General features: G+C 35.6%; 1 protein-coding gene across 4 annotated transcripts in view; it reads right to left on the reverse strand.

Moving 5' to 3' along the window:
• htr4 (5-hydroxytryptamine receptor 4) overlaps positions 1 to 26,353 on the reverse strand; it is a 139,445-nt gene that overhangs the window by 19,458 nt on the left and 93,634 nt on the right. For 3 of the 4 annotated variants that reach the window (XM_023328141.1, XM_023328144.1, XM_023328143.1), the window contains 2 exons: positions 25,190 to 25,343; positions 21,967 to 22,574 (listed from right to left, as the gene is read on the reverse strand). In XM_023328141.1, the coding sequence (XP_023183909.1) occupies positions 21,967 to 22,574; positions 25,190 to 25,343 (762 nt within the window). Of the gene's footprint in view, positions 1 to 7,131; positions 7,232 to 21,966; positions 22,575 to 25,189; positions 25,344 to 26,353 lie in introns of all 4 variants that reach the window. The other variant, XM_023328142.1, reaches the window with a different exon arrangement.

Below are 26,353 nucleotides of genomic sequence, written 5' to 3' on the forward strand. Positions count from 1 at the left end.
ACCTTACATTTGACAGCAGCCAAATGTAAGGTGATCTGTCTACAAGCTTGAAATGATCCCAAGTAGCAAATCTCAAGGAAAATGGCAAAGCGAAGGATTGTTTGTAACTGGTGCTGCTGCTTACTGTAGCTTTGCAAAGTCATTCTACGTTCCTTCAGCAATGCCAGAGATCATAATCTCTCTTAGTCCCACAATATGGAAACTGCATGAGAACTGCTCAAAAATCTACTAAGTAAATAAAGCATACTAACTTGAGAATTTAGCACAATTTTGAATGCAATTCAGGAAATGTCAGCACACTGAAAGGCTCATCAACAAAGGGAAGGCATTCGACTCTGGCGCTACAGACAAGCACCTTAAAAAGCAGACCAACCTTATTAATAGCTGGTGTCACGCGGTAAGCTAAAATCAATACTATACCCAATAACATGAATATGTATTAGAAACTGCAGAATACATTGGCAAAGACCCACAATTCATTAAAAAAGCTTGATTCTGAGTACACACAGGCACACAGGCAAAAGTGCTTCATATGCAAACCTATTCTTACATTTTTTTATTCTTTCATTACATCTCTGAATGGTTTACACTGTAAAAAAAGGCATGATTTAGAATATTAAACCACTTCGGCAACAGATGCCAAGTTGAACCAAGGATTTTGGACACAGACGTGCACATGTGGCTGTGGTAAACCACTTACAGGCTGTTTATGCAGACTTTATAGTGTGTGTGTATGCATGTGTGGGCCAGATGCATCCATCTTGTTTATAGTAATTGTTGTTTTCATCTTAGTGAAGCTGCATTTTCTTCTAAAAAAAAGACAGAGGGAACGATGGAGAGAGGAACAAAGAAAAGGGAGACTGGAGTGACGCAAAGGTGAAGAGGCAGCGGCCCACACAGCGAGTCAATTCAATTAGGAAGTGAAAATCCTTCCTGACCACTTTAATGTGGTTACTGATTGAGGGCAACTCTCTTGATGATCAATGCACATGTTTAGAATGCACTGTTGCCACCAGATCCAACCACGGTGGGTAATGACACATAGGTTTAAAAGTAATTTGAATTCATACGATCAGGATTTAATACCGAAGACCAGATTGTTCCAGCAACCACAACAGAACCTACTGAAGTTTGGCCAGAGCTTCCAGGGAAGGTCAAGTTGACCAGAAGGTCTACTTGTATACCATACATAGGATGTTAATAGAGGTTAGAACAGTGTGTTGAGGTCCACAAACACTTTCAAGGTGAGAAAATAAATCACATGCCAGCACAAAGATAAATTGCTGACAAATTTATTTGAAATTCAAAGACAATTTTTTGTGTGTGCTGGGATTGATTAGTGTTGGACCACAGATATATCTAAATCGGGCAGGGCACTGGGCTCACAAAAACTGGAATAATGGACTCCTGTTTTATATGATTCTTTGCTCCAGCTCAAAACTAACACAAAATTTTCTTTGGAAATCTATATTTCAGTTTTTGGATTTTTGATTAGTAAAGAGTGTAATGTAATGAGTGATGTGTCTGAAATCAGTGTCTGCAAAAGTCTGTCTTCCAATAGACCAATTAACATAACGGTCATGTTTTTGGACTGTGGGAGGAAGCCGGAGTACCCAGAGAGAACCCCCGCATGCAGAAAGATTCTGGGCCGGGAATCAAACCCAGGACCTTCTTGCTGCAAGGCAACAGTGCTACCAACTGCGCCACTGTGCAGATTGTTCAGCCTATCCCTACTGTTTAATGTACCTAAAACATTTTGGGTACATTAAGATGAATTTGTGTTTTTCTTAATTCAATAGATGTTAGATAATAACAATCATGGTAAGAAAGGCATTTGAAGTCTAATTGATATGTTCACCAAATTCTACTATAATCTAAACCCAACCTAAAGTATAACATACAGACACAAACACACAGAAGCATGCACACATAGACACAGTTATTGAAAAAAAATATATAAAGCAAGATATATATAATGCAAACTTTATATATATAAAAAGTTTACACACCTCAAAAAAGTCTAGATGCAAAAAATACCTACAGTTAAATGAGGGGAAAATTTCTTTTATCATGTCTATGAAACTAGCAATCATGTTGCTGGCTGACAAACTGACTAAAAAAACAAAACACATGTTATTCTAACATTGGCATGTTTTGGTGATTTGGACAAAATTGATGATCAGTTCTCCAGTATCAGTGTGCCAGTTATTTTCATCTCCTCAGTCTAATACAATTGTCTCTCACAGTAAGTTGGTGTGTCAAACTGAGTTCAAGACTCAAGTTTTTGTTAATTTTATTTTACAAATTAAAATAGCCATAATAGACTCTCATAAAATTATTTTCCCATAAACACAAGCAGTAATAACACCAAACATGGGCAGCCTATAAAAATTAAAAACACACCACAATTCAGGACATCTCCTCCAGGGTTCACTGAATGTTTGAACAGCAGCTAAAACACACAGCGGAGCAGTAGAAACAGCTGGAAACACACACACACACACACCTATTAAACACAAACACAATTTAACCTGAGAACAACAGGGTGCACAAAAAGGCTAAGTAAAGAACACATGTCTGGCTTTCTACAAAGCAAGGATTTTCAGATATGAAAAAGAAACACTACAGCAATAAATGCCGTAATCCACGTGACCCTTATGACATCATTCGTTTTATGTAACAGGAATAGATCCAAGACTACTTGCAAATGGAAGTTATTTGCACACAGAATACAGCTACTGCAGCAAAACCATACAACCTCTGCTGATATGAATGTTTTCTCCTGAAAACACTGTTTCCAAATTTTTACAAAACAGAAATATATGTTCTAAAAAGCATTCAGCCTCCAAGTTAGTACTTTGTAAAACCACTTTTCACTGGATTTATAGCAGCAGGTTTCCCGGGAAAGGTTTCTACAATCTGTGCATACATGGGGATTGGAAGATTTTGCCAATTCTTTTAAGCAAATCAAGCTCCACCTCAGTCAAACTGGGTGGAGGGCAACTGTAAGCAGCAGTTTTCTCAATTAGATTTAGGTCTGGACTCATGCAGTGACGTAAATCCTTGGGCCAATCAAATCACTTGCATGTAATACCCAGGTTGGTCTGGCTCGTGCCACTGCTGAGGTGGTTGAAGAAAACATGGAAAAATCAGTGCAGTATTTGCAAATGGAGATGAATCCGACCAGGGCTCATTGGGGAATAACCAGTTACAGCCAAGCCGAAGAGAAGGGGCTTAATCAAAGCTTTCCTTGCTCAACCTGTCAGTTTTGATGGACAGTTAGCAGTTATGCAAAACATTCTTAATTTTAAAATGATGGCTTTAACAGTGCTGGCATATTTAGAGCTGAGGATGATATATAACCTAGCCCTTCTGTTTTTACTGAGATTAAAGTACTGGCATCTGAACTCTTTTTACCAATTCGATTACTTTAGAACATAATACGCTGCAATAGATTTCATTCAGTTATATCAGACTAAAGTGGTTGAACTGGATGTCACATTTTTTATATTTTATTGCAAAACATTTTAAACCATGCGATGTATCACTTTCCTCCCACTCCATAAACATGTTGCTACTGTTGGTCTCACACAAAAAGGCATAATTAAAAACACTTCAACAGAGGCTTCTGGTTGTAATGTGACTAAATGCGGAAACATTCAGAGGATCTAAATATATTACCAGACATTGTAGTTCAATGGGATTTTATGCAATGGAGAAACACAAAGCTCAGCCAAGCCAGTTGACTTCCGCTACAAATAAATAAAAAAACTGAGTGACTGCATTCCCTAACAGATCTTTTGATGAGAGATTATCACTGGTGGCCATGTTAACCTCTGTCGAACATTATGTTAAATTTATTATTTTAATTCTGTAAGTTTACGGTTTAGGCACAAAGGTGAAACACTTTTGTTCAACATGGAAAAAGGCTACACACAGAAGAGAAGGTTCTGACTGACATGATCGCTTTTTTCTCACATTCTTGGGATTAAAATGATCAATAAAGTCCAGCAACTCTTTGCTCAAAACGTGCAAAAAGATAAGACCTTTACTTCTTCAAGAATGAACAACCGCATCACAATAGCGGTAAAAGATGTCTGAAGAACTTTATGGAGAACATTGAAAGGTGTATCTTCAGCAGCCAACACAGTTCAGCTACTGGTTGGAGCACGCTGTTGCGATATCTTCCAGTGAAGGAGGTTGATTTCAGGCAGATGATTATCTGAATGCATACTGCAGTACCATTTAAAGAGCTATGACAACATTCACACTTATAGCTCTTAAAATGGCGCTAGAGTCTGCAACAAGCTATGTTAAAGTTCCACAGCTAAAACTTGCCAGCATCTTTTGTTAATTGACAAACTAAACGTAGAGATAATCTAGGAATAAAAAAAAAGAGCAGGAATGCAGAAATTTCAAAGTTGTACACTTTTTATCTGGTCTAAATAAAACAAGTATCACCTTGTATCATCTGTCCTTTTAGAAATTCACACAAACAACAGTCATCAATGCTTTGTAAAAAAAAAAAAAAAAAACCTCTTTAGCCAAATAGTGGTGGGGATGTATGTTTCTAATCATATTTTTAAAAAATTAATATGTGTTTTGATTAGGCTGTTAATGGATTAAACACCAATCTGTGTATAATTAATCTATATGTGTTTAACTTAGTGAATTGAGTTAGTGAATTTTCAACGATATTCTAATGTAAAAATTATGAAACTGTATATTTGACACTACATAAAATAATAACAGTATTTTTTGTGAAAACAATTTTTGTTTTTAAAATTCAAAAAGTTGTTTGTTGTACTGTCAGCCCACTCAAAAAAGGGTAATTCATTTGACACCAACATTGTCATGAACAAACTTCCTATTAGGACATGCATGCCCAAAAATATTGTATGTAAACATGTGACCTTAACAGATATGTACTTTTTATAATGATAAGTGTTTGTGGTTGTAGTAAACCCAGAAAAAATGAAATCGTATACTCTAAAAGAAGATTGTTTTAATGAACAAAAATGTGAGAAAATGAGTTCTCCAATGGTATGTGCGCATACTTGTGCGTGTACGAGTGTGTTTCTTGATGTCTTGCAGCCTCAAAACCTCTCCAGGGAGACAAGCAGTGTTGAGTAGTGATGTAATTAGAACCAAGTATCTTGCCAGTGTAGCCACAAGTGCACCAGAGCAGTCCAGGGACATTTAAGTGGACAAAGTTAACAGAGGAGGGACAGTAAAAAGATTGCCTTCCATTGCATGAAACCACTCTTAATCTCTTTAGCATCCTTCTCAATTTCCCTATTTTATCACCCTCTCAATTGAAATCAAGCTGCAAGCTGCATGTCCTCTAAATGTCTTGCTTTTCTAACTTCTGCAATTATCATAAATCACAATCTAAAATATTTTCAGTGTTTTTCATCCATCTGATGTGACAGCTCCATCCATTCTGCTAAAGTTAATCAGTTAGCATGATTTATAGCACCTTTATCCAAATTTATTTACACATCTTACGGTGATTTCCTTAATAAAAAAGTATATATTGGACAACAACATGGTCTAATTTGAGAAGTTGTAAGCACAAAAACATATTGACGTCATAAAATGTGATCATTGTCCTCTATGTAGTCTAAATAAATTGTTACATATTGATGAATCTATAATAACTGCTGCAACAGTCTGCCCTGAATCCTTTTATTTAAATAACTATAAATGCATGTCATGCTAATAAATGCCCTGGCAGTATATGTTCAAACTGCTGTCGAATATTAATGGTGACAAATTTTGTTTGTCTCAAATCATTCTCAGAGCACTTTGCAAGGCTTCTCAGACTCCTAAATCATTCAGACACGTTAAGATGAGGAGGAGCTTCACCTTTACTATGATTTTCTTCAAAACAATTGATTTTAAACCTTCTAGCAATTTTACATTTTCTGCCCTCTCACTTTGAACAGGTTGTGTCCAGTTCAGAGTAGAACTGCTTCGACCAGTAAATTGACCAGTTTTCATTTCGGCTCAGCTTGCTCTTCTGTCAATCTTCCTTCACCTCAACCAAGACCCCAAGAGATGATAATACACATTCAGTAATACCTAAGTACTATCTAATATTAGAAGTAATATACTGCATTCAGGTTTTCAGGAAAATATACTCCCTGTTCTGAAATGTCCTGAAGCCATGAAAACCCTATATTTTAAACTGTGGACACTGTTAGCATAACTAAATTAGCTTCCTACTTGAAATTGCATATTCTAGCAAGTTTTCAGAAAACATCTTGTGAAAAAATAATTTTCAAATGAATTATTTATTTAATATAATTGACAAGAAATATCCTCAACAAATGGTCTGATTGTAAACTCTTAATTAAATGTCCTAAATCGAAGCCTGGAGTCTGATCAAATAAATGTAGGGCATACTAAGTGTATAGAAAACAGTTGTTCATAATTGATTTCTTTGTTGCATTTTGATGTATAGCTTTTTATATGTATGTGGCTACAGTATTTATAATAAATAAAATATATAAACACATTTTAGGATAGTAACATATACAAATGTTGCCAAAACTGCAACACAATGTCATCTTTTGCATAATGTGAATGGCAAATCATAGCAAAATCTAATGGGTTTTCATACATTTTTAAAAAGTTTTATCAAGTCACACAAACTTGTCAAATTAAGCAACATTCTGGACATAGCTAAAATTCAAAAGGTATGGGTAACATCTGTCAGTGTTAATCCAGATGGATAGTTTTAATTTCGATGATTGTGGGTTATAGCAAATTAAAACTTGACATTTAGTTATTCCTGTTTTTCTGGACCTTTTTCAAACACACATTTTCCATCTACTCAACTTTTCATAAATATGCTTGAATATAAATATTTGAACAGCCAGCATTTTTTTGTTCTTTTTTGCCTCTTTTGTGAATTTTGTGACTTGTCTGCTGGACAATTTTAACTTAAGGCTTAGTGCTAAGCAAAACTTATCATAATAGACAAAAATTTGAATGCTATGAGTTTTTTTTATGAATAAAATTACTTGAATAAGGAAACTTTTAGAAGGCACCAAAGTTAATGAGATGCGTCTGGAAATCTTAAGTTTCATTGCTTGTGTCACGGTGTGCAAGGCTTGACAGACTCACTTGACAGAACCTTGAGGTTCCCTAGAAATACAGCAGCTAGACAGGCACTGGTCTGGTGTTGCAGAACCAGAGCAACAGCTTGGAGGCAGAGGAGCAGCCACTGGAGAAAATGGAGAGGGAAGAAGAGGAAAAGTAAAGGAGAATGTGGATCAAACAAAAGGATGAAAATTAGAAATAAAAGTACAATCCCAATAAGGAATAAGAAAAATAAATGACAGGTAAAATGGTGCAAAAAAGAAAGGTATAAAATAGGGAAAACAATGAAGAAATTGTTTTATAAAACAATGAGAATAAAGGAAGGGCATGAAAATAAAATGGACCCAATGATGGAAAGTTTCAGAAAAAGTCATTTAAGCAAAATCAAATGTAGAAACAATAATGTGAGAAAAAATTAATAATCAGAGAAAATAAAATGTGATGATGTACCAAGAAATGGAAAGAAAGATGCACAAAACACAAGATTAAAGGAGTAATTAAGGATGGTGGTAACAGAGGGAGGGGCCAGGAGAAAGAAAGGGAGGAGCAGAGAAAGGAAAAACAAGGTTAGTTTACACCAAGAGGATTCATCAGACAGGCAGGAAAGACTTCAGAATGGGTGTGTAAATCTGTGAGTGTCTTAATGTTTGTGGTATGTGGTAGATCATTTCTCAATAACAACGGGAGAAAAAGTAAACCTGATGTGCATAAATATAATTTACAATAAAATATTTTTTTTCTTTTTACTATTGTTTCTCAAACTTTTTCAACATTAAACCTGAGTGTCTGTCGTTAAAGAAGACAGACAATGTTAAATAACCGACTATAGTACACCAATAATATTTTTATATTTTATATCCAGTACAATAGATTAAATACTTATAGTAGTAAAACTAAGATGTAAAGTAGTAAAGTATGAGCTTCATTATCAGCAGTCAAATCTGAAAACTAACTGTAGGAATGACCCCAAGCTTTGGGTCACATGCTCAGCAATACTGCTTCATGTAAACATTCATACATTTGCACAACAAAAACACATTTAACCCCTTATTAGGATCAGTCTGGAGCACAATTTTTCAGGAAATTAAAATTAAAGTAAGAGAAAACAAAAACAAGTGATATTTTGTTATTTTGCATGGACAAGAAGAATGGAGAACAAAGACCAATCACTAGATGTATAAAGCTAGTAGAGATATACCCCAAAAGCTTGGTCTGAAACATAAAATACTGTAATGCACATTTAAGTTTCATTACATTGAAAATTCAACTCATGGGAACATTTGCAAAGCATTGTACATTTGCGAGAAACTGTTTTTTTCACCAGATTCCGTCGATCCCTACTCTGACTTTCACAATTAAATTATTATCTATCTTTAATAAAACCTTCTGAGCAGATTGATGCTCACACAGATCTTGCAGAACTAAGTTCAAACTCTGAAATGTTTTCTTTTAAGCTCTAAGATGTTGTCTCCAACTAACAGCTACGGTAATGACCTCAGTCTGGTTTTGATTACAGTGTGAAGCAGGCATATGAATATTACTTTCCAAGACATTCGGAATAAATTCTACTGTGACTTCAACAGGTACCGACATGCTGAAAAAGTTAGTTTGTGAATATAATGAGGGAATGAGAGAGAAAGAGGTGGACCAACAGATTGAAAAATGTGGCAACCACAAGCTTACTGACTAAAGTATACCGAGTTGAAAGATAAATCAGGCTGGGATATTGGACAAGAAGAGTCTGTGCGGGCAGGGGTGGGTGGTTATTTCTTTCCCATTATGCCAACATTCAACAGAGGAAAATGGAAAAGCTCTTTTGATTTCCAGAAATCTTAGATACTTTGGGATTTCTTTGCTGCAGATAAAATAAAAGAAAGGCTCAAGATGAAGCATTATATCAATGAGAATTAAATGCATCAAATTAAGATCAACTAACCTGTTGTTTTTTTTTATCACATCTTACTGAAATATTTAACGAGAAGTTAGACACTAACATTGACAAAAAAAATGAAAAGCGGTTTTATGCATAAAATCTGTTTCACCTGCAGGGAGCATAGAAACTTGTACAAGACTGACTCTATAACGAATTTGTCTCCCAGAAGTAATGTCTCCATATATGTCCAGGACTGAAATTGCATAATATAATCTTATTCCATAATTGTCTTTTCTTGATATAACATTTGTTTCTAGTGAAGATACAACTCTCTTTACGTTAGCATTGTTAATCCTGCAGATGGTTGTTCATTTATATAACATTTCAGAAAGGTTGCCTTCTCTCCAGTAACCTTTTTCATATAATACCACTGTGGTTCACACTGTAATTGTACTTTGCACCCGGTGACACAGGCTACTATGGCAACCTGTTACCTATAATCAGCCCACTTCCTCCAGCTTGTTCATCCTATGGCTGCAGGCTGCATTTCTTCAGTCTGAAAAAATGAGCAGGGAGCTGCAGTTGAACGCAACTTGATCAATAATTGTGCGGCCACAACATTCTCATTACTTTCTCTTCTTGTTTAAACAAACGTCAAGCGTTTTATGGGATAACATACTCAAAACCAAGTCTCTGACTAAGCACCAGTAAAAACATCATGAAATTAAAGGTAAATTGGATAATGTAAAACTATCTAAAGCCGCATAATTTGAAAATAATTATCTTTGTTTGGCTTGGCTCAGGCTTAGTTGTTGGGTCCAATGGACTGACTTTAGGTTTAAGCGAGGTCAGAAACTTTGTCCTTTTCCACATTTTGACCTACAACTAAAAATAAATGTGAATAACTACCATCTTGTTCAGAAAGTGCTGTCTTTACATCTGAATGAGAGCAAGTGTTAGCCTGACTTGTATGTTATAGGTTTGCTGTTGAATGTAGCTGACAACATCAACAGCTTGAAGCCACCACTTCATGTTAGGCTAGTATTGTTTCAGATAGGTAACAAACCTAGTGTACAATTCAACCCAGAATATGTTTAAAAATGCAAAAGAAACAAAGAAAACAAACTTATTTCAAAAATCCAAAGTTGACATGTAAGTTTTCAAGCGTGAAAATTATGTGCAGTTGTGACTCTTCAAAAATGTGATATGAACATGTGCCTTAAGTCATTTTCACTGGCGTATAAATGTTTCTCTAAAAAGAGCTGTAGTGATGCAGCAGCTGCTGTTCGACCAAAAAGCAGGTGTGTTTTAAGACACCATGCACTCTCACACAGCAGAGTATTTTTAAGCTTTGTCCTTTCTTGTTCCTCACCTTCTACCTCCAGAGTAATGAGCAAATGGAACAATAGCATGAAAAGGGGAGTAATATTAGCCATTAATCACATTTATTTATGCCTGAATAAAAATAAATAAATAAGTAAAATAGTTAGTTTTACTGAAACCTTTTTGTTTTAGACTGACAAATTACTACCGTCATGTTGACTGTCAGTATGATGTTGCTGTTTGTTTAAACACTTCCTTAATTTTAAGCAAATTGCAACACGACACAAACATTTCAAAAGTTCCAGTTTTATCTCATCAATCTTTATTTTTCACCTCAGTCAGACTAAAATAAAAAGCAGAACCGTTATTTCCTTTGAGACAAAGGATTGGTTTTGAAATGTAGCTGTTTTCTCCAGCATAAAAGCTGTTTTGACAAACTAATTATTTTTGCTTTGTTCAAACGTCTGCCTACAGTCTGTGGTTTATTGATTAATGAAATAAAACATCTATAGTGAAAATTACAAAGTTTAGGATGATTGCATTAAAAGTTACCTCCAATAAAAAACAAAGTTTCTGTGAAGCTTTTCAGTCATTTGCTGTAATCAGTAATTTAAATAAGAAAAAAAAATCCTCCTTGATTCACCTTGATGTTGAGAGTTTACTTTATAAATGGAGAATGGAAGGGCAAGGATGGATTTTAAAGCTTGGAAGCTTCACTGAATTATACATGAACATGTTCTAAATTGTGAGAAGGTACAATCTCTTTTTATCCTTTCAAAGAGACAGAAAAACATTTAGAGATGAGGCTTTGACATCTGCTGATATACAAGAAGCATGAAAATGTGAGGAACTAGGGACAAATAACATTATATTTCCTTATTTTTTTTTCTTTTAACACTAGAACTACCAAAGATTCCCAAAATGGGAATCTTCGTCCAGGTACCAGAGAGGGGCCAGTTTGGCCCTGTCCCTAGAGCTACCAAAGAGGGGCCAGTTTGGCCCTCCAAGAGAGGGTGTGAAGAGGCGCCTTTGTTATGTAAATAAGGCCATTACTATCCTGTTCCAAGGACAATCAGCGTGAAAGTTGATGTAGTGAGTTTGGCTCTCCTCCCCCCTGCTCACCAAATGCAGTATATTTCAAGTCCCATGCATAGTTTCTCTTTGCATGGTAATTCTTACAACAAATCCTGATGTTGTTTTCTAAGTTTTGTCCCTCTAGTATCTTGTCTTGACTCTCAATTTTCTTTTTTAAACAACATGTTAACCAGTTTAATAGCAGATGCGCTCTAAAACTTTGTATATTTTGCATCCTTTGTTTACGGCTTTTTTTTTTTGCAAACTTTACAACAAAATTAAATGTCTTTTCTTAGTGGTTAAATTGTCAGCTAATAAACTGTTCATGATCTACTGCATACGTTTTGTTAGGTCAGTTGTTAACCTAACAAGCAACAACAACTGCACCATTTAATTGATTTTAAATGTGTACTATAGGCAGAAATGTCTGTCCACTAGCCTATATTAATTATTTAGTAATAAGCTGTTGTAGTGACTGGTGGATGGTTATGGTCTTTTCTATAATTTCTTCTCTGAAATTGCAATAGAGGACTGGGGTTTCACAGTACACTATGGTGAAAAGTCAATTTAATGATGTCGATGAAAGGATGTTAGCTGCCATCTTCCAGGTGTGTTCAGTTGGAATCAGAGAGTAATTAGCAGGAAAACTAAGAGTACTTGTTCCATGCAGGTCATCTACATCCTTTCAACAATTGTCAATGTCTAAGCCTATCACACTGCATGCATCCTCACCCCCGTCTGTTGACTGCCTCTTCTGCTGTTGGTTTTGTAGGTTTAAATACTCAACAAGCTGTCGATCTTTTACACAGCATCAATGTTATTCTTATCTCTATAAAAAACACAGAAATAACCCCCGGCATTTATGACATGGAACCATAAAGAAATCGAAAAGCAAACTCTGGCCTACCTAATAACCAGGGTTATTAGGTGTGGTTTGAATGCATAAGTATGTGCCAAGCAAAGTGAATACCATTCCAAAAGCAAAACGTGAATTGTAGGTCAAAGCATTCTGGATAAATAAACCAAAGCAAATGTGCATGTCTTGCGCTAGCGGGAGGAATTGCTGGTAGTCTTTTGCCAAAGATGAAAATGAAGTCATACAACTGCTAAAATCTGACGTGACTCTGTTTTTGTTTACATGTCATGATAATCATTACATTCAAAATTGTAACATCTGTTACATTTTAAGTTGATAAGATATGCTTTCACACTGCATTGTGTTAAACAAATGAAACCCCATTAGCAACTTGTTTATCCTCTTGCCTGTGAAAATGCTGCACTAAGAATCACTGAAGGAAATGACAGAACAAAATCAGAACAAGACACTAAGCACAACTTGATTCTTAAAAATGTAAGCAAAAGTGGGGTGGCCTCAGATTTTAGCTGTTGTTGGATGTTTATTTTGTCTTTGGGTAAATGTGAAAAAACAAACACTGTTCAACAAAATCTGCTCAGCATGAGTCGGGGATGAGGCATCAAACTATGGAGAATGTTGTTTTTCACACAAGTACCCTCTGCTGTAGTGCGTTTCCTGCTTTTGGAGCGGTCTCAGGACCACTTGGCATTCACGTATACATTCAAACCGCACTACAGTTCACTTCAGCTGAACCGAGACCTAGGCTTTTAGGAGGACCAGAGTTCACTTCTTTGGTCCGCATTAGAGTTTGAGTACACATTCACACCTCCCTAAATCAACCAAATTTTCTAGGCAAATGAAAAAGAGTATTAACGTGGGCTAAAGAGGGCTGGTGTGAATTTACCCCAATTCTCCTGAAACTTTGGGAACCTGTGGCAGATGTGTGCAAATCCACTCTCAATATCTTGTACATCACATGCCAATGTGTTATAAGTGGGAAAGGAAATGCAATTTTTTTCAACTTGTGGAGAAGATGAGCTATCTTATGCTGAAGATTGCTGTGTATTTTATCCAATTCACTTGTGAAAAAAAAATCACAAATGCATTGAACAAAGATACATTTCAAACATTTTTCATGTACAATATCAATAAATACAAAGTTACACAGAAGCAGCACAGCGGTGTGGTAATTACCAATGTCTCCTTGGAAAAAAAGATCTCCAGTTTGAATCGTAATCATTTGTCGCGTGAAGAGTAATCCTTCCTTTAATAAAATGAGGTAATGTATTTAGATGAGCTTGTTTCAATTCAATTTAAGATGCTAAAGTGGTTAATTGATTCTATTTGAATAAACAATTATGATTTAATTTGAGGCAGAGTCAAACAGTGTTGGCTCTATGACTGTCACAAAGGAGAATGAAGTCTTTTCCCTATAACCAACCCTGAATATATGTAAAAAGAGAGAAAATTAACTGAATGACGTGCTTAAAATACAATGCCCTAAAAAAATCACACTAAGTGGCAATTCCATAAAAGGCTTAATTATGAAATGTATTCAGCTTGAGAAAGGAAATGGTTCTGGTTGCTTGAAGAACTACTGGCGCTCCAAAGGTTTTAGAAATGTATTTTCAAATGAGTGTTACAAAACAGGTTAACTGCTGACAAAGTTATTAAACCTCTGATTAAATTGTCTCTAAAGCAGACAGGTACAGAGTTGGTAAAAAAAAAAGGCTGCGGTGTCGATGGTTGCAAAAGCAAAGACTTCAGATACTTTAGAGGAAGACTTTTTGTTGGCTTCAAATAAGTTTTGGTAAATTATTGGGTGACTCAGAAAGAGAAAGAAGGATCCTTCCCAGGATGTGTTTTGTTTGGGAGTGGAACTGCAGACTCAGACTGGGAATATTTTTGGTTGGTGGAAGGAGCACTATGAGAATCTCTACAATCCGGTTACCATGTCTGCCATGGGTTGGGGAGAATTTGAGCACTTGGAGGGAAGCAAATGGATTAAAAAGCTACAAAGTGGTAGGGCATCAAGGATGGACACCTTTCAGCCTCCATTGGAAAGGCATTTGTTAGGTTTCTGGAGGGAAAGATGGAGTAGTGTGGGTTTCATTTATCATTTTGAAACCAAAATTGTTCAACACAGTTTTTAGCCATACATCTATTTTCTCACATATTGAAAAAAACAAAAAAAACAACAACATGGAATTAAAAAGAAAAGTCAAACTCATTATTGTTTTATTGCAAGCCATCGTTCAGCTACAAATCCTGCTCAGTGAAATCAGCTTACTAAAAAGCCAGTAAGATGACAAGAGAAAAGATTTTAAAAACTGTAATTCTTTTTCTTCATCACCACTCCTCTAATCTCTTTGTGACAACCAACCAGCAGGGGGCGCCCTATATAGATAACGTTAAATTCATTCAGCTTGAATTATTAAAATTTATGTTCCAGGTATAACTTAGACTAAGAATAAGATTCGTTTTTTTCCTCCCGCTTGCTAAGTTTTCCAAAAGTTTCGAAAAATATAAACTACCTAAAACTGGATCTATAGAAGGAAGAGAAAAAAAAACTGAAGACACAAGGAGATATTGTATGAGCATCTCACTCTAAAAATCTTCTGTTTTGTTATTTTCTTAAACAACAAAATCTGTTGCACCATTTGGATTGTGATATGTAATGGTTACTAATATATTTCACTGCTTTGCCATTAACCTGAAATGAAGGTGCTAAATGGTGACAGCAAATTAACTGCTGTAGAGGTGAAGGTATAAGTTCCAAAATCACACGCTACTGAAGTCTCCATAAAACCTAAGACAAGCCCTACATCTTATATTAGTGTATCAAGCTACACTGAAACAGGTTTCTTCTATTTGATCTGAGTGACTGAAGATAAGATCCAAAGTGTCACAGAAACGAATGTATGATTGGAATTTTAAAACTAATATACAGTCTGATTCTTCCAGCATCAAATCAAAAGCTTTGAAGAATAGTTGTGCTTGCTTCGTAATTTATATATGTCATCTGAACCAACAGGAAAAATAATTGTAAAATTCCACTCTCTTTAAAATTGTTGTTGGCTCAGTTTTTTGTGCTTTATGGCTGTGTGTTTAACCACCTCTGTGTTTTATTGCAGAGCAGCTGAAATAAAAACGTCAGCAGCATACCAGCCAGCAAAGTCTGAGTCAAAGGCTTCATCTCCCAGCAGGGGGGGAAGCTCACACACAGTACATTTTGACTGTCACAAATGATGGAAATTGGTCATTAACTTTGCGTTTTAAAGAACCAAAACATAAATCATTTTACCTGTTATTATTAAAGTAAGTACAGGAGGTTTAAAAATGAAGTTTAAGGCATTTCTTTTTAAAATATTTACTTTTTTATGCTCAATTTGCTTTCCTCCTTTCCAGATGATTAATATTCATCTGATTTTTAAATATTATGTTTGTGATTCAAGTCTGCGATTATTTATGTCCTTTTTTGGTCTACCTGCATGAGTAGCATTTTTTTTCTCCATTCTCTAACCTTTGCAATTCAACCCTCATGTACTTCACCTTACTCATTATTCTCTCTAATTTCTCACCTCCACTCTGACCCATTAACTCATCTCCTACTCACTTCTTCCAAACTTTCTCTCCTCCCTGCTTTCACCTCACCCTTCTCTTTCTTTTCTGCTTTCTCCTTCCTTGTTTTTCTCTTTATGTTGTTTCTCCTCATTTGTTCTGAATGTGTTGTTCTCTTTTGCATTTTGTTTCATTTTTTCCGTTTTTTAATTATTTAAAATGTTTTTGATACTCCATCAGCCCTCTTTCTTACTACTTACCATATTTTCTTCATTTATCCATCTCACATTAGAATGTCCATCTCATTAAAATGACCCTTTCTGCCTTTTATTTTGTCTTTTCTCTTCCTCTTTTGTGTACATTTTATCCATTTCACTATTTGTGTCTCATTTTGTTACCTCCAACAGTGAACAATTGTTTCTCGATACTGCTTGTTGTCTGGGGACTGACTCTTTATAGATAAATGACTCCAGTGAGAGTATAAATACTCAAGAGGCATTTTGTTACTGTCTGTGACAGAGTGTATAATGAACAGTGTTAAGACACCATGGAGAATGAAGGTATCATGTGTCATTCTTTTACTTTGCCAGCTTAAGTGGCTGATTCATCATAATCAACATACATTTCACTGTTATGTTTGGAGTACAGCAAGCATACATAATGATTCAATAAATCAGAGTTCATTGTGAAAACTAATTTAAGGATTAGTCTCCTAACATATTAAACAGTGGTTGGATCCAACAATTACCAGAAACAATTTGTTATAAGCTGTTTTTCTTGCCTGTAAGCAAACAAGTTCATGAACGATTGTGTGGTTATTGCTGCCTAACAGCTTGCTGATTGCTGGTTTGGATCTCAACAAGAGTCCTAGAAAGGATGTGTTATTTATCTAATATATTTGATATTTCAAGCCTTGTGGAGATTCTACAGTTATAATACAACAATGATTGAATTTGAATTTAATACGCCAGGAGCTTAGTTTCTCATGAAAAAAAAAAAAAAACAATGACTAAAAATGTTTCTAAAGACACCAGTTTTGTTCTGTGCCGTCTGAATATAAACATCATTTCACAATTTTACAAATTTAAATTCTGACAAAAAGACCAAAATAAAATTTGTTATTTTACTAGTGGTCTAAATCTTCTTAAAGCTGCAGTAGGTAACTAATAAAACTATGATTTAACCTAGTTTTTATATCCTCCCTGTTGTCCTGCAGATCTGCAGAAGTACACCTGTCTCAGTCCGAAGCAACCAGTCAGAGCCAGGAGGAAGGTTTCAGTGTTTATCATGCTCATGTATGCATGATTCATTCATTGTCCAAATTAACAAATGAGTTGTAATAGTTTTTTTAAGCCTTGATATTTCTTGAATTAAATTCCTTATTTGACAGATTTTGGAAAATAAAACACTGAAATCAGCTTCCACCGAATATGAGTGTTTCATAGTTTCGAGATCACCACTACAATCAATGGTTTGACATCTCTTTTATGCTAATATCTGTAATAGCATAAAATGAAAAAAAAAACGAGATTTTTTTTTTTTGCTTTACTTCCTCTGACTAATAACCGGACTCATCAGGGACATGATTTCAACACCCTAAGACTGACCGGCAATAACTCCACCATGGGTCTCACTCAAGAGGAGCCTAAAACCCATTCTGGGCCACTCTGACATACTCTTGGCATTTTAAAAGCTCTGACTCTCACAGCTCAGTGACTGCCCTGTAATGGACCATGTGGGAAAGGCTTACATAAAAAGGGATCCAATCCATAAAGCTCTTCAGTAGAATAGACGTCTGACTGAGCCTGTAGAGAAAATAGTTATGTTTTGGTCTGTTTTCGTGACTGCCCCAGGCAATCTCCTCAACTTGAGATTCTACATTTCAAAGCAAATGAAATAGTGTCATCATTTTTTATTGCCTTAATGTGTTATCAGTTGATGAGTGATGTTTGCGCAGGACATCAGAGAGGACAGTGCGTGGTGTACAGATATGTGTAGAATTGGTAGGTTTGACTTATCCAAGTTTATTTTTCCAGTGCTTCTGTTCCTTTTACATTTTTCATACTTTTTGAATCATGACTCCTTCTGTCAGCCCCCTCAGTTTGTATTTTTGTAGAGTCCCTCCAGACATCTTATATTCTGCTGCTGATTGACAATAAACCTGTTCCTTTTAGCAACAGTTTTTGATTATATGATGTGTTCCCATGTGATTTCCAACAAAATGTTTCATTATCTGTTTTGCTCATCATTTTACCCATTTGAATTTTCCTTTGCTTGCAGACAATTTACTTGTATTTTAAAGTTTTTAATCATTTCCCTGGCTTTTCAGCTACTACAACTAACAATGAGTAAACTTTTTTATTTAGCAAGCACCTTGTTTTTACATTACTAATGTGACATAAAACTGGTAAAATCAGACGTTTTAATGCCCTGTGCTATTTGATCTATCCACCATTGCATGATCTCTTCTCTTTTATTTTAAAAACAGAACAAACAGTCAGAACCCAGTTAACCAAATATGTTTTAAAAATGATCATGAAAGTAGAAGTACAAAAAGAAACTCTGACACACCTTTGTCTGCTCTCAGGAGATTACTTAAGTGTAGCGTCCATCAATCTATTGTATTTCATTTATCTGAGATGATTTCACACTGCTATCATGTCCGAAAGGAAAACACATTACTGCAAACTCAATTTATCTCTATTCACACCCTCTTGACCCATCCAGAAGAAAAGACTAGGTGAGTAAGGAGTAAGGAGCTGGTTCATTGTTCCTCATCAGGACAAAAGCCAGAATGCACTTCTTAAACTTGGAGTTTGACTCTATCACAGCAGAGAACATTTTCCCTGTAAATCATCAACTACTTCTACCTTATAAAACACAAACCTATAATTTTCATACAAAAAGGATCCAGCAAAACTGCATAAGTTCAACAGTCTGAGGAAGTAGAAAGCTTTCCTAACCCAAAAGTAACACTTACCTAGAAACTGTGCTATTTATTGTAGGCTTATTAAGCTAAGCATTAAAGAGACAAGGTTCCAAAAAGCTCTGTTAATGCATCATTTTTAACATTATACCTTTTGGACAACAGGGCTATATTTTGATGGCTTTTGTATTCAAAGCAGAAACTTTGACAAGTGGTACACAGACCTTAGGGTGCCCCTATGAGCCATAAAATCATGTGAGCAGAACCTTGTTTGAGTGTTTCTGCAGTCCAGCTATTCAGGTTCGGGATCTCAGGGGACACCAGCACTCAATAGATGATTACCAGCACACAGCTCCAGCCTTCCAGAGCTGTCAGTGAAATTTAGAGTCCTAGCAAAAGGACAGGAGGAGCGAAAATGAAACTGCTTGGACAGTTACAGTATATATATATATATATATATATATATATATATATATATATATATATATATATACAGATTGATTGGGATTAAATACTTGCATTACAAGGATTAGGAAAATCTAAGTGAAGCAGGACCAAGGAATCATTGAAGCCTCTAGGGATTTCCACAAATGCACTGAAGTGTAATGTTTGCAGCCTGGCGACAACTGAATAGATGATATCACATTGAGTGTTGCCAGGTAACACAGGTAATCCCTGTTGTTAGAAACCATGAATACAAATTCACAGTAGTTAAATATCTAGCATGTGGAAATATTACATGTCAAAAGCTGCAAAAAATCAGTTGCTTATTTTTTGCCTAATCACTTGAGATCAATGACCAACAGGTAAAATAGAAATCAACTTTAAAATCTGAATTTTTAAAGTGGATTAAGTGCATCAACACAAAAAACTGCCACTATTTGCCTTTAACTTCCTCATGATGTGCAGTATGAGGTGGTGAGGAAGACGCTGAGGACCCAGGTTAGAATGAAGAAATGATTATTTAATTATCCCAAACACACAATTATCCAGGCAGCACAGATGAGCAGGAGGCTATTACTCATAACTGGTAGCAACTGGAAATAACTAAACCAAAACGACAGACTTGATGGCAGACTAGACGCGACGAGACGGCAAGACAGATTAGACAAGGACCCAACGAGGAACAAGGAACACAGGTGGAATTAAATATACAGAGGGTAATCAGGGAACGAGACACAGCTGGAAACAATCAAGGGGTAGCCAGGACAACACAGAGACTCAGTAGACACAGAAACCTAAAATAAACACACAGAAAAACTCAAATCCTCACAAACTTGATGCACTTATGTTGGCATGAAAACTGATAATGCTTATGAATACATTGTATAAAGTAGAAAAAAATAGTTATCTTGTCATTTCTTCATTTTCTGTTGCATCAAAGCCACCCACTTCACCAGAAAACTTGTCACATTTTTCCTCTGAAAATAATCAGCAAGTAGGACTTCAAACTTTTCCGAAAATCTGCCTTGAAAAAGCCTCATTGCTCCACGTAGATTTCATTGTAACCAGGCTAGGGTTGAACCATAATGCAAGTAACAAAAGCTGAAAACCCTCCAATCAATAAAGTAATAACTGCAATGCAATAATGTTATAATTTTTTTTGAGCCACTTAACATAAAAAACTGTAGTGTTCACAATCGAAAAGCACTTGAATAGTTGATAACTGAGTAACAAATGAAGGTCACATGTCGACTGTGCTCTTCTTGAATTTCTGCACATTCTACTAATTAATCTAATTACCAACTAAATTCAAAAGTTAACTGAATAATATTTATCCACATATAAAATAGTAAATTTACATAATAAGCCACTGAAAAACATTCTGAACACAGCTTTTGTATAACAGATCATTCTAACACTGGGTCTATATTAATTAGATACAAACCTCACAATAATATTTATTCTTAAAAGAATGGATATGACTATATTAATCAGAAAATATTACTATAATAACCAGAAAAGGCTTCCTTTTTTACATGTACTTTTCCTTAGAATCGGAGGCCATTTTCATGAATTAACTCCTACCAATAGATGTAATTCAACCAGATGGAGATTATATTAGATGCATTATCTTCCCATGCCAGAGGATTATGCAGTATGTAAATATGACATTCACTGAGACACAAATAATTATTTAACGGACACAGATTTGAAAAGTGCATTATGAAAAAAGTAATAAAAAATATATATATATATAAATGTTATGTGGATAGAGTACATGATTAAACCCTTGATGAAATCAAAGGTTATGAAGTGCCATTTTTGTTACTCCTTTTTTACATCTACACTTTACATGTGCGATTAATCTCTGTCAGCATAACAGGATGAAGATGACACGAAAAGGCTAAAGTGACACACTGCCATTCATGAACCAAGATACGATTCTTATTGAGATATGAAGACAGATGGAAAAACACTTAACTGGCAACTGTGGAATACCCTGAACATAATGTCCTTATCAGCGTGAAACATGAGCTCCACGTAAAAGGTTTATAGAATAATGATACTTAAATCATTTAAACCCATAAGGACTAGGATAAGTACTTAAGGAATTAAAGTAATCTCCATCATACCTGAAAAGAAGTTAGTTTGTTCTCACAGCAGATGGCTCATATTTGCAAATTGTGTCATCCCAATGATGTCAACAGTAACACGTTTTTAAGATCAGACAACACACTCATGTCTGTTTGTAAATTGTATAAGACTACCAAAGCAAAGACATATAGTAGAAATGTAAGATATTAAATCATAAATTCAACTGTAAGAAACAATTAATAGTTCCATTGACAACATAGGACATAATATTTTGCTTTTGTCAGTGCTGATTAGCGTTAATGCATGTTATGCAAGAGTTATATTTTCGGTACAAAAAATATATACTGTAGTCATAAAACACAGCTTTAAATTACTAGATGTGCTGTAACTCGACAACTCAACCTTTTAATTCAATATTTAAACATTAGGAAGTTTCTCATAATTTTCAATCTGTTTCTTCTTCAAAAGTATGATTGTTTTAAACTGTTAAATGACATTCCAACAACAGTTTTTTATGTTTTAAAATAATAATAATAAAACTGCTGCCAGTAGAGCTCTAAAGTAATTGGATATGTGTGTTTCATGATGTAAACCTTCCAAAAAATGCATGTCTTAAAGTTTACACATAAAATCATTTTTAATATAAATGCTCTGTTGCCTGTTGCCGCAGAACTCCAATCACAAAATAAAATGGTTTATAGAACTTACTTGAGTACATGTGTTGAACCGTTGATCTGCGTGGCTGTGCAGGTCGTGCCTGTTGCCATGATGGATGGCCTGCGATACCTCTTCCTCCCGCAACATAGGATGATGAGGAAGGCACGGCGGAAGGATTTGTTGAGGAAGGCGTAGAGAATGGGGTTGAGCATGGAGTTTATGTAACCCAGCCACAGGCAGGCGGTCCACAGCTGTTCGGGCACTGTATAGCCTATAAATGGGTCCACCACATTGGTGACAAAGAATGGTGCCCAGCAGAGGCAGAAACATCCCATAATGATGCATAGAGTCTTTGCTGCTTTTGTTTCTGTTCGCATACGATGGTTGCGTTGATGGTCAGCAGACTCTGATGTTGCACCCACTCCAGGGCTTGCACCGGAGGTACCAGCAGTGCAGGCCCCAGCCCCACCTGCCCGCTGTAGCATGCTGATCTGCAGGGCGTGTGCGCGAGCCGTGATGTAGATCCTCTGGTAAGCCAGCACCATGAGGACCAGAGGGATGTAGAAGGCCACCAAAGAGCAGGTGAGGGCGTATGGCTTGTTGACCATAAAAACACAAGAAGTGGAGTTGCTGCTTCCATTGTGGCGCCTTTCCTCAATCTGGGAAATGCATGAATAATGTGGAAAAAAAAATCAGATAACACAAAGAACAGTTAATTTTAAAATTAGATATTGATAGTTTTGAAGAACAAAATGCTTTGCAACCTGAGAATCATTTTTTTTTATTTGTTCTACTTAATTTTGTAATTAAATCTTTTATTTATCTTTTACTTTAATGCAGCAAAAGTGGAAAGCATATTTAGTATGAGAACTTGAACTTCTGAACTGTGATACAAGACATCTTTTGACTTGAAACAATCCATTGAAAATTCCACATTCTCCCCTGCTCATTCACCACAACCCAGCCTCCACACATCAGCATTAATCCAAGTGAAATCCGTTTTATTTGTATTTCACGACTGTAGTGCACTCAACTTAGGAAAAAGAGATGAATAAAAAATAAATCTCCATCCCCAGATGGAAGGTTCTTTCTTTTCAGGAAATGGTCTGTTTAAAAATTAAATTTTAAATATTTTGTTTGTCAGTGTCTGTTAACACTGTTGAATCTCTTGCTTAAAGGGACACAGCAGTAAGACAGTTGGGTTTTAAACAGGATAAAACACAATAACTTGTTTATTGGTCACAGCCATCCACATCCCATTAGCAGGTAGCGTATAGCACTTCCAACTTTACAGTTTCACCCTGGATGTACACTACATGCATATCCGCTCGGCTGCAAATCCAACAGGTGCTTCAAGAAGCATGCGTGGGAAATGTGAAATCATGCGAAAAAGCCAGCGACAAAAAGTGGTGACATATAAAATGGCACCACTTGAGTGGTGTCAAGGATGGACTAACTTCTAAATTAGTAATTGGATTATGGAATTGGAACTGGCAGATTTTCAATTTGGTTGACCCCAACCACCCCACTGGAAACAGCAAAAAAGAAAAAAAAATCAACCTTATTTAATCCTTCTTAAATGGTTTTATATAGAAATTCTTGAAGAGAAATCTAAATTGTCTAAGAATTCTCATATCTTCAATGCTTAATTGCAACATAACAAGTTCAATAAAATATCTGGCAGCTGCTAAATTACTGTTGCCTCATGGTACATCATTACAGAGCCCAAAACCAGACTCAAAACTTGTTGACTTGTCTTGGGATTGAGGGTGAAACCCCTGCTTCTCTGGTCAGTAGATACAAGGAATTCCTGAAAACCACAACAATAACATAGGACAGCACAAACAACTACCGAAATGTTGCAAAGTCTGCCTCTTGTCACCTTAGTTCTGGTTTGTTTTGCTGAGTTTCAGAGCTCTAGTTGGTGCCAAAAGTGACTGGCTTCACAGAATATTCAAACAGCTTTAATTAGACCCGCAGAGATCTGCTGCCACTGCATGGGGCTAACTTTGGATTGCAGCTGCACTAAACTCATGTTTGTGTGTATTTGAAAAAAGGGAATGGAATATGTGTGTGTAAATGTTCTTTAGCTAAACTTTGGCCAAACTGAGAGGTCCAGTCTCCCGCTTGACGAGCAGCTCAGACGCGATTTCTGCTGGCAATAAGACAGAGGAGCTAAAGAGATTTACTTCTGTCTTGGCAACAGTGTGTAGCATTTTTAACACACAGAACCTGAATTAATTTGTCAGATAACAAGTATTTCAATCATACTTATAAGCAAATAAAGTCTGAAAATTATTTTATTGTGTAGCCAGTGTTACCTGACAAAAAGTATTGTCTGTCTGTCTAACGGATCAATTCTTGGGTACTTGGGCTTTGTTTTTCATTTGTGCTTTTTGATCTTTTTTTAATTTTAGATTATTTCTTTAATTTCATTATCCAACATTGTGGAACATAAAGCTGATGTGCTGATCGTTCTCCGTTTTCTGCTGTTGACTTTTTGGCTTTCATGAATGTTTCGTTCTTGGGGAATTTTTCCACTCCACTGTCGCTACATACATGCTCAGTATAAAGGATTACTGTAAAGTTAGCAACTAAATGCAAATGATTTCCTACTCATTGCGTGCTTGTCCAGAAGTGAATGGTGCAAGTTTTTAAACTTCTTTGAATATTTAACTATGTTTACTGTACTCTACATAAAACCAGATGTACATTTCAACAAGTCACTTTAAATGCTAAAAGATCAGCTTCAATTGTATACTACTAATTATAATAGTACAAAATCAGCTTTTAAATACTACCCTCCTTCCAAGAAAATATTTTGATTCTAGAGTAAAACATGTTTTGGTTCAAACTCTTCTATTTAAATAATTGAGAAAAATGTATTGCTAAAACAAAACACTTCATTCAGAAAACATAATTTACATTTTAGTTGAAGAAACAAAAACTGACAGCCTGTGTTGTCAGTGTTTCATTTGTTGGCATGTTTATGTTGGTTTCATGGCAACATATGAGACATTTCTTCAGTCTAGTAAACAAAGATCCATGAGACAACAATTTATCTCATTGTTGCATGTGGACACTAACCTCTTATGCAAACAATGTCCTGAAAGACTTGTATTTACGATTATTTTTATAGCTTTGTTTCCCTGCAATTGCTTTGTTGCCCACTGAGATGCTCAACATATTTGACAATATATAAAGTACATAACTAAGTAACCTAAAGTCTAAAATAAATCCTTTTCCAGCTCTAACTCAAACTCCTGCAACTCACCAGGTGGTCGATACCGATGCTGTTCCAGCCCTGCATGATGGGCAGGAAAGAGATGAAAGTGGGAATGACCCAGCAGCCACCGATCATTAAAGTCACTCGCATGGGCGTCATTTTGTTCCGGTAGACCAGCGGCTGGCAGCAGATAGCGTAGTACCTGCAGAGAGATCATTGCAGGGAGGAAAATTGGATCAGCTCAAATCAAAAGATTTAGCAGATTTTTCAGTTCATCAGAAGCAGCCAAAAGAAATCAAGCTGCCAATAAACTAACAAGTATCAAAATTAGGTTTTATCCCAATGACAGAAGCCCAGCTTTTTAATCACAAGTATTTTGTCCATGGAAAATACCAAAAGATGCAGTGTGCTGCTCTGATTTTGTTTATCGTTCTATATTTTAAATTAGCTCTCTTGGCATGATAAGCAAAACTATGTTCCCAGTGAATTTGCAAAAACATTCTAACCCATGTTGTATTAGATCTCTACACAGAAAAGTTAAAACTGAAAAAAACAAACAAACATATTCCACACATTTTATTCAACAACTGTCATGTCTTTGTAATCCTACTGACTATTTATGCCTTATTTTTAGTTAATATACCTTCTTAATTATTTTGTTTATTTGAGCTGTTTTTAATGGATGTAACCTGCAGATCAAAAAAATAGAAATCAACCAGTTGGTTAGGGCAGCACTATTTTATTTAGTCAAAATTAAATTACTGTGGTGTAGTAATTTTTTTACAGGATAAAAAAAAATCGAACATTTTCTGTAAACATAAAATTAAACATAATCATTGTGTTAGTGTGCAAACAAAATATTTGAGAGTTTACAGCACTTACATTCAAATATATTCATAAAATCGGATAAACAAGATGAAAATCTCAGTGTTAAAATATTTTGAATTCAAGAGAAACTAGGTATGCTGTTTCTGTTGCATATTGTGGGTAAAAGCTCCTCTAGGACAGAGGAGATGCTTTAATTATTTAAAATATGTGGATGGAAAGACCTTCTGACTTAGAAAATATTTTACTTCTGTTTTAATGTTACCAATATTAAATTATTTTATTCTGAATATGACATGCACTGAACTTTCTACATGATTCTCCACTGAAAAAGGAGCCAATGTCACTATGTTCTGTTCACCCACAATGAAGTACAACATAAAAGAC

Source organism: Xiphophorus maculatus, chromosome 23 (genome assembly GCF_002775205.1).
Source record: "Xiphophorus maculatus strain JP 163 A chromosome 23, X_maculatus-5.0-male, whole genome shotgun sequence".
Taxonomy (NCBI): Eukaryota; Metazoa; Chordata; class Actinopteri; order Cyprinodontiformes; family Poeciliidae; genus Xiphophorus; species Xiphophorus maculatus.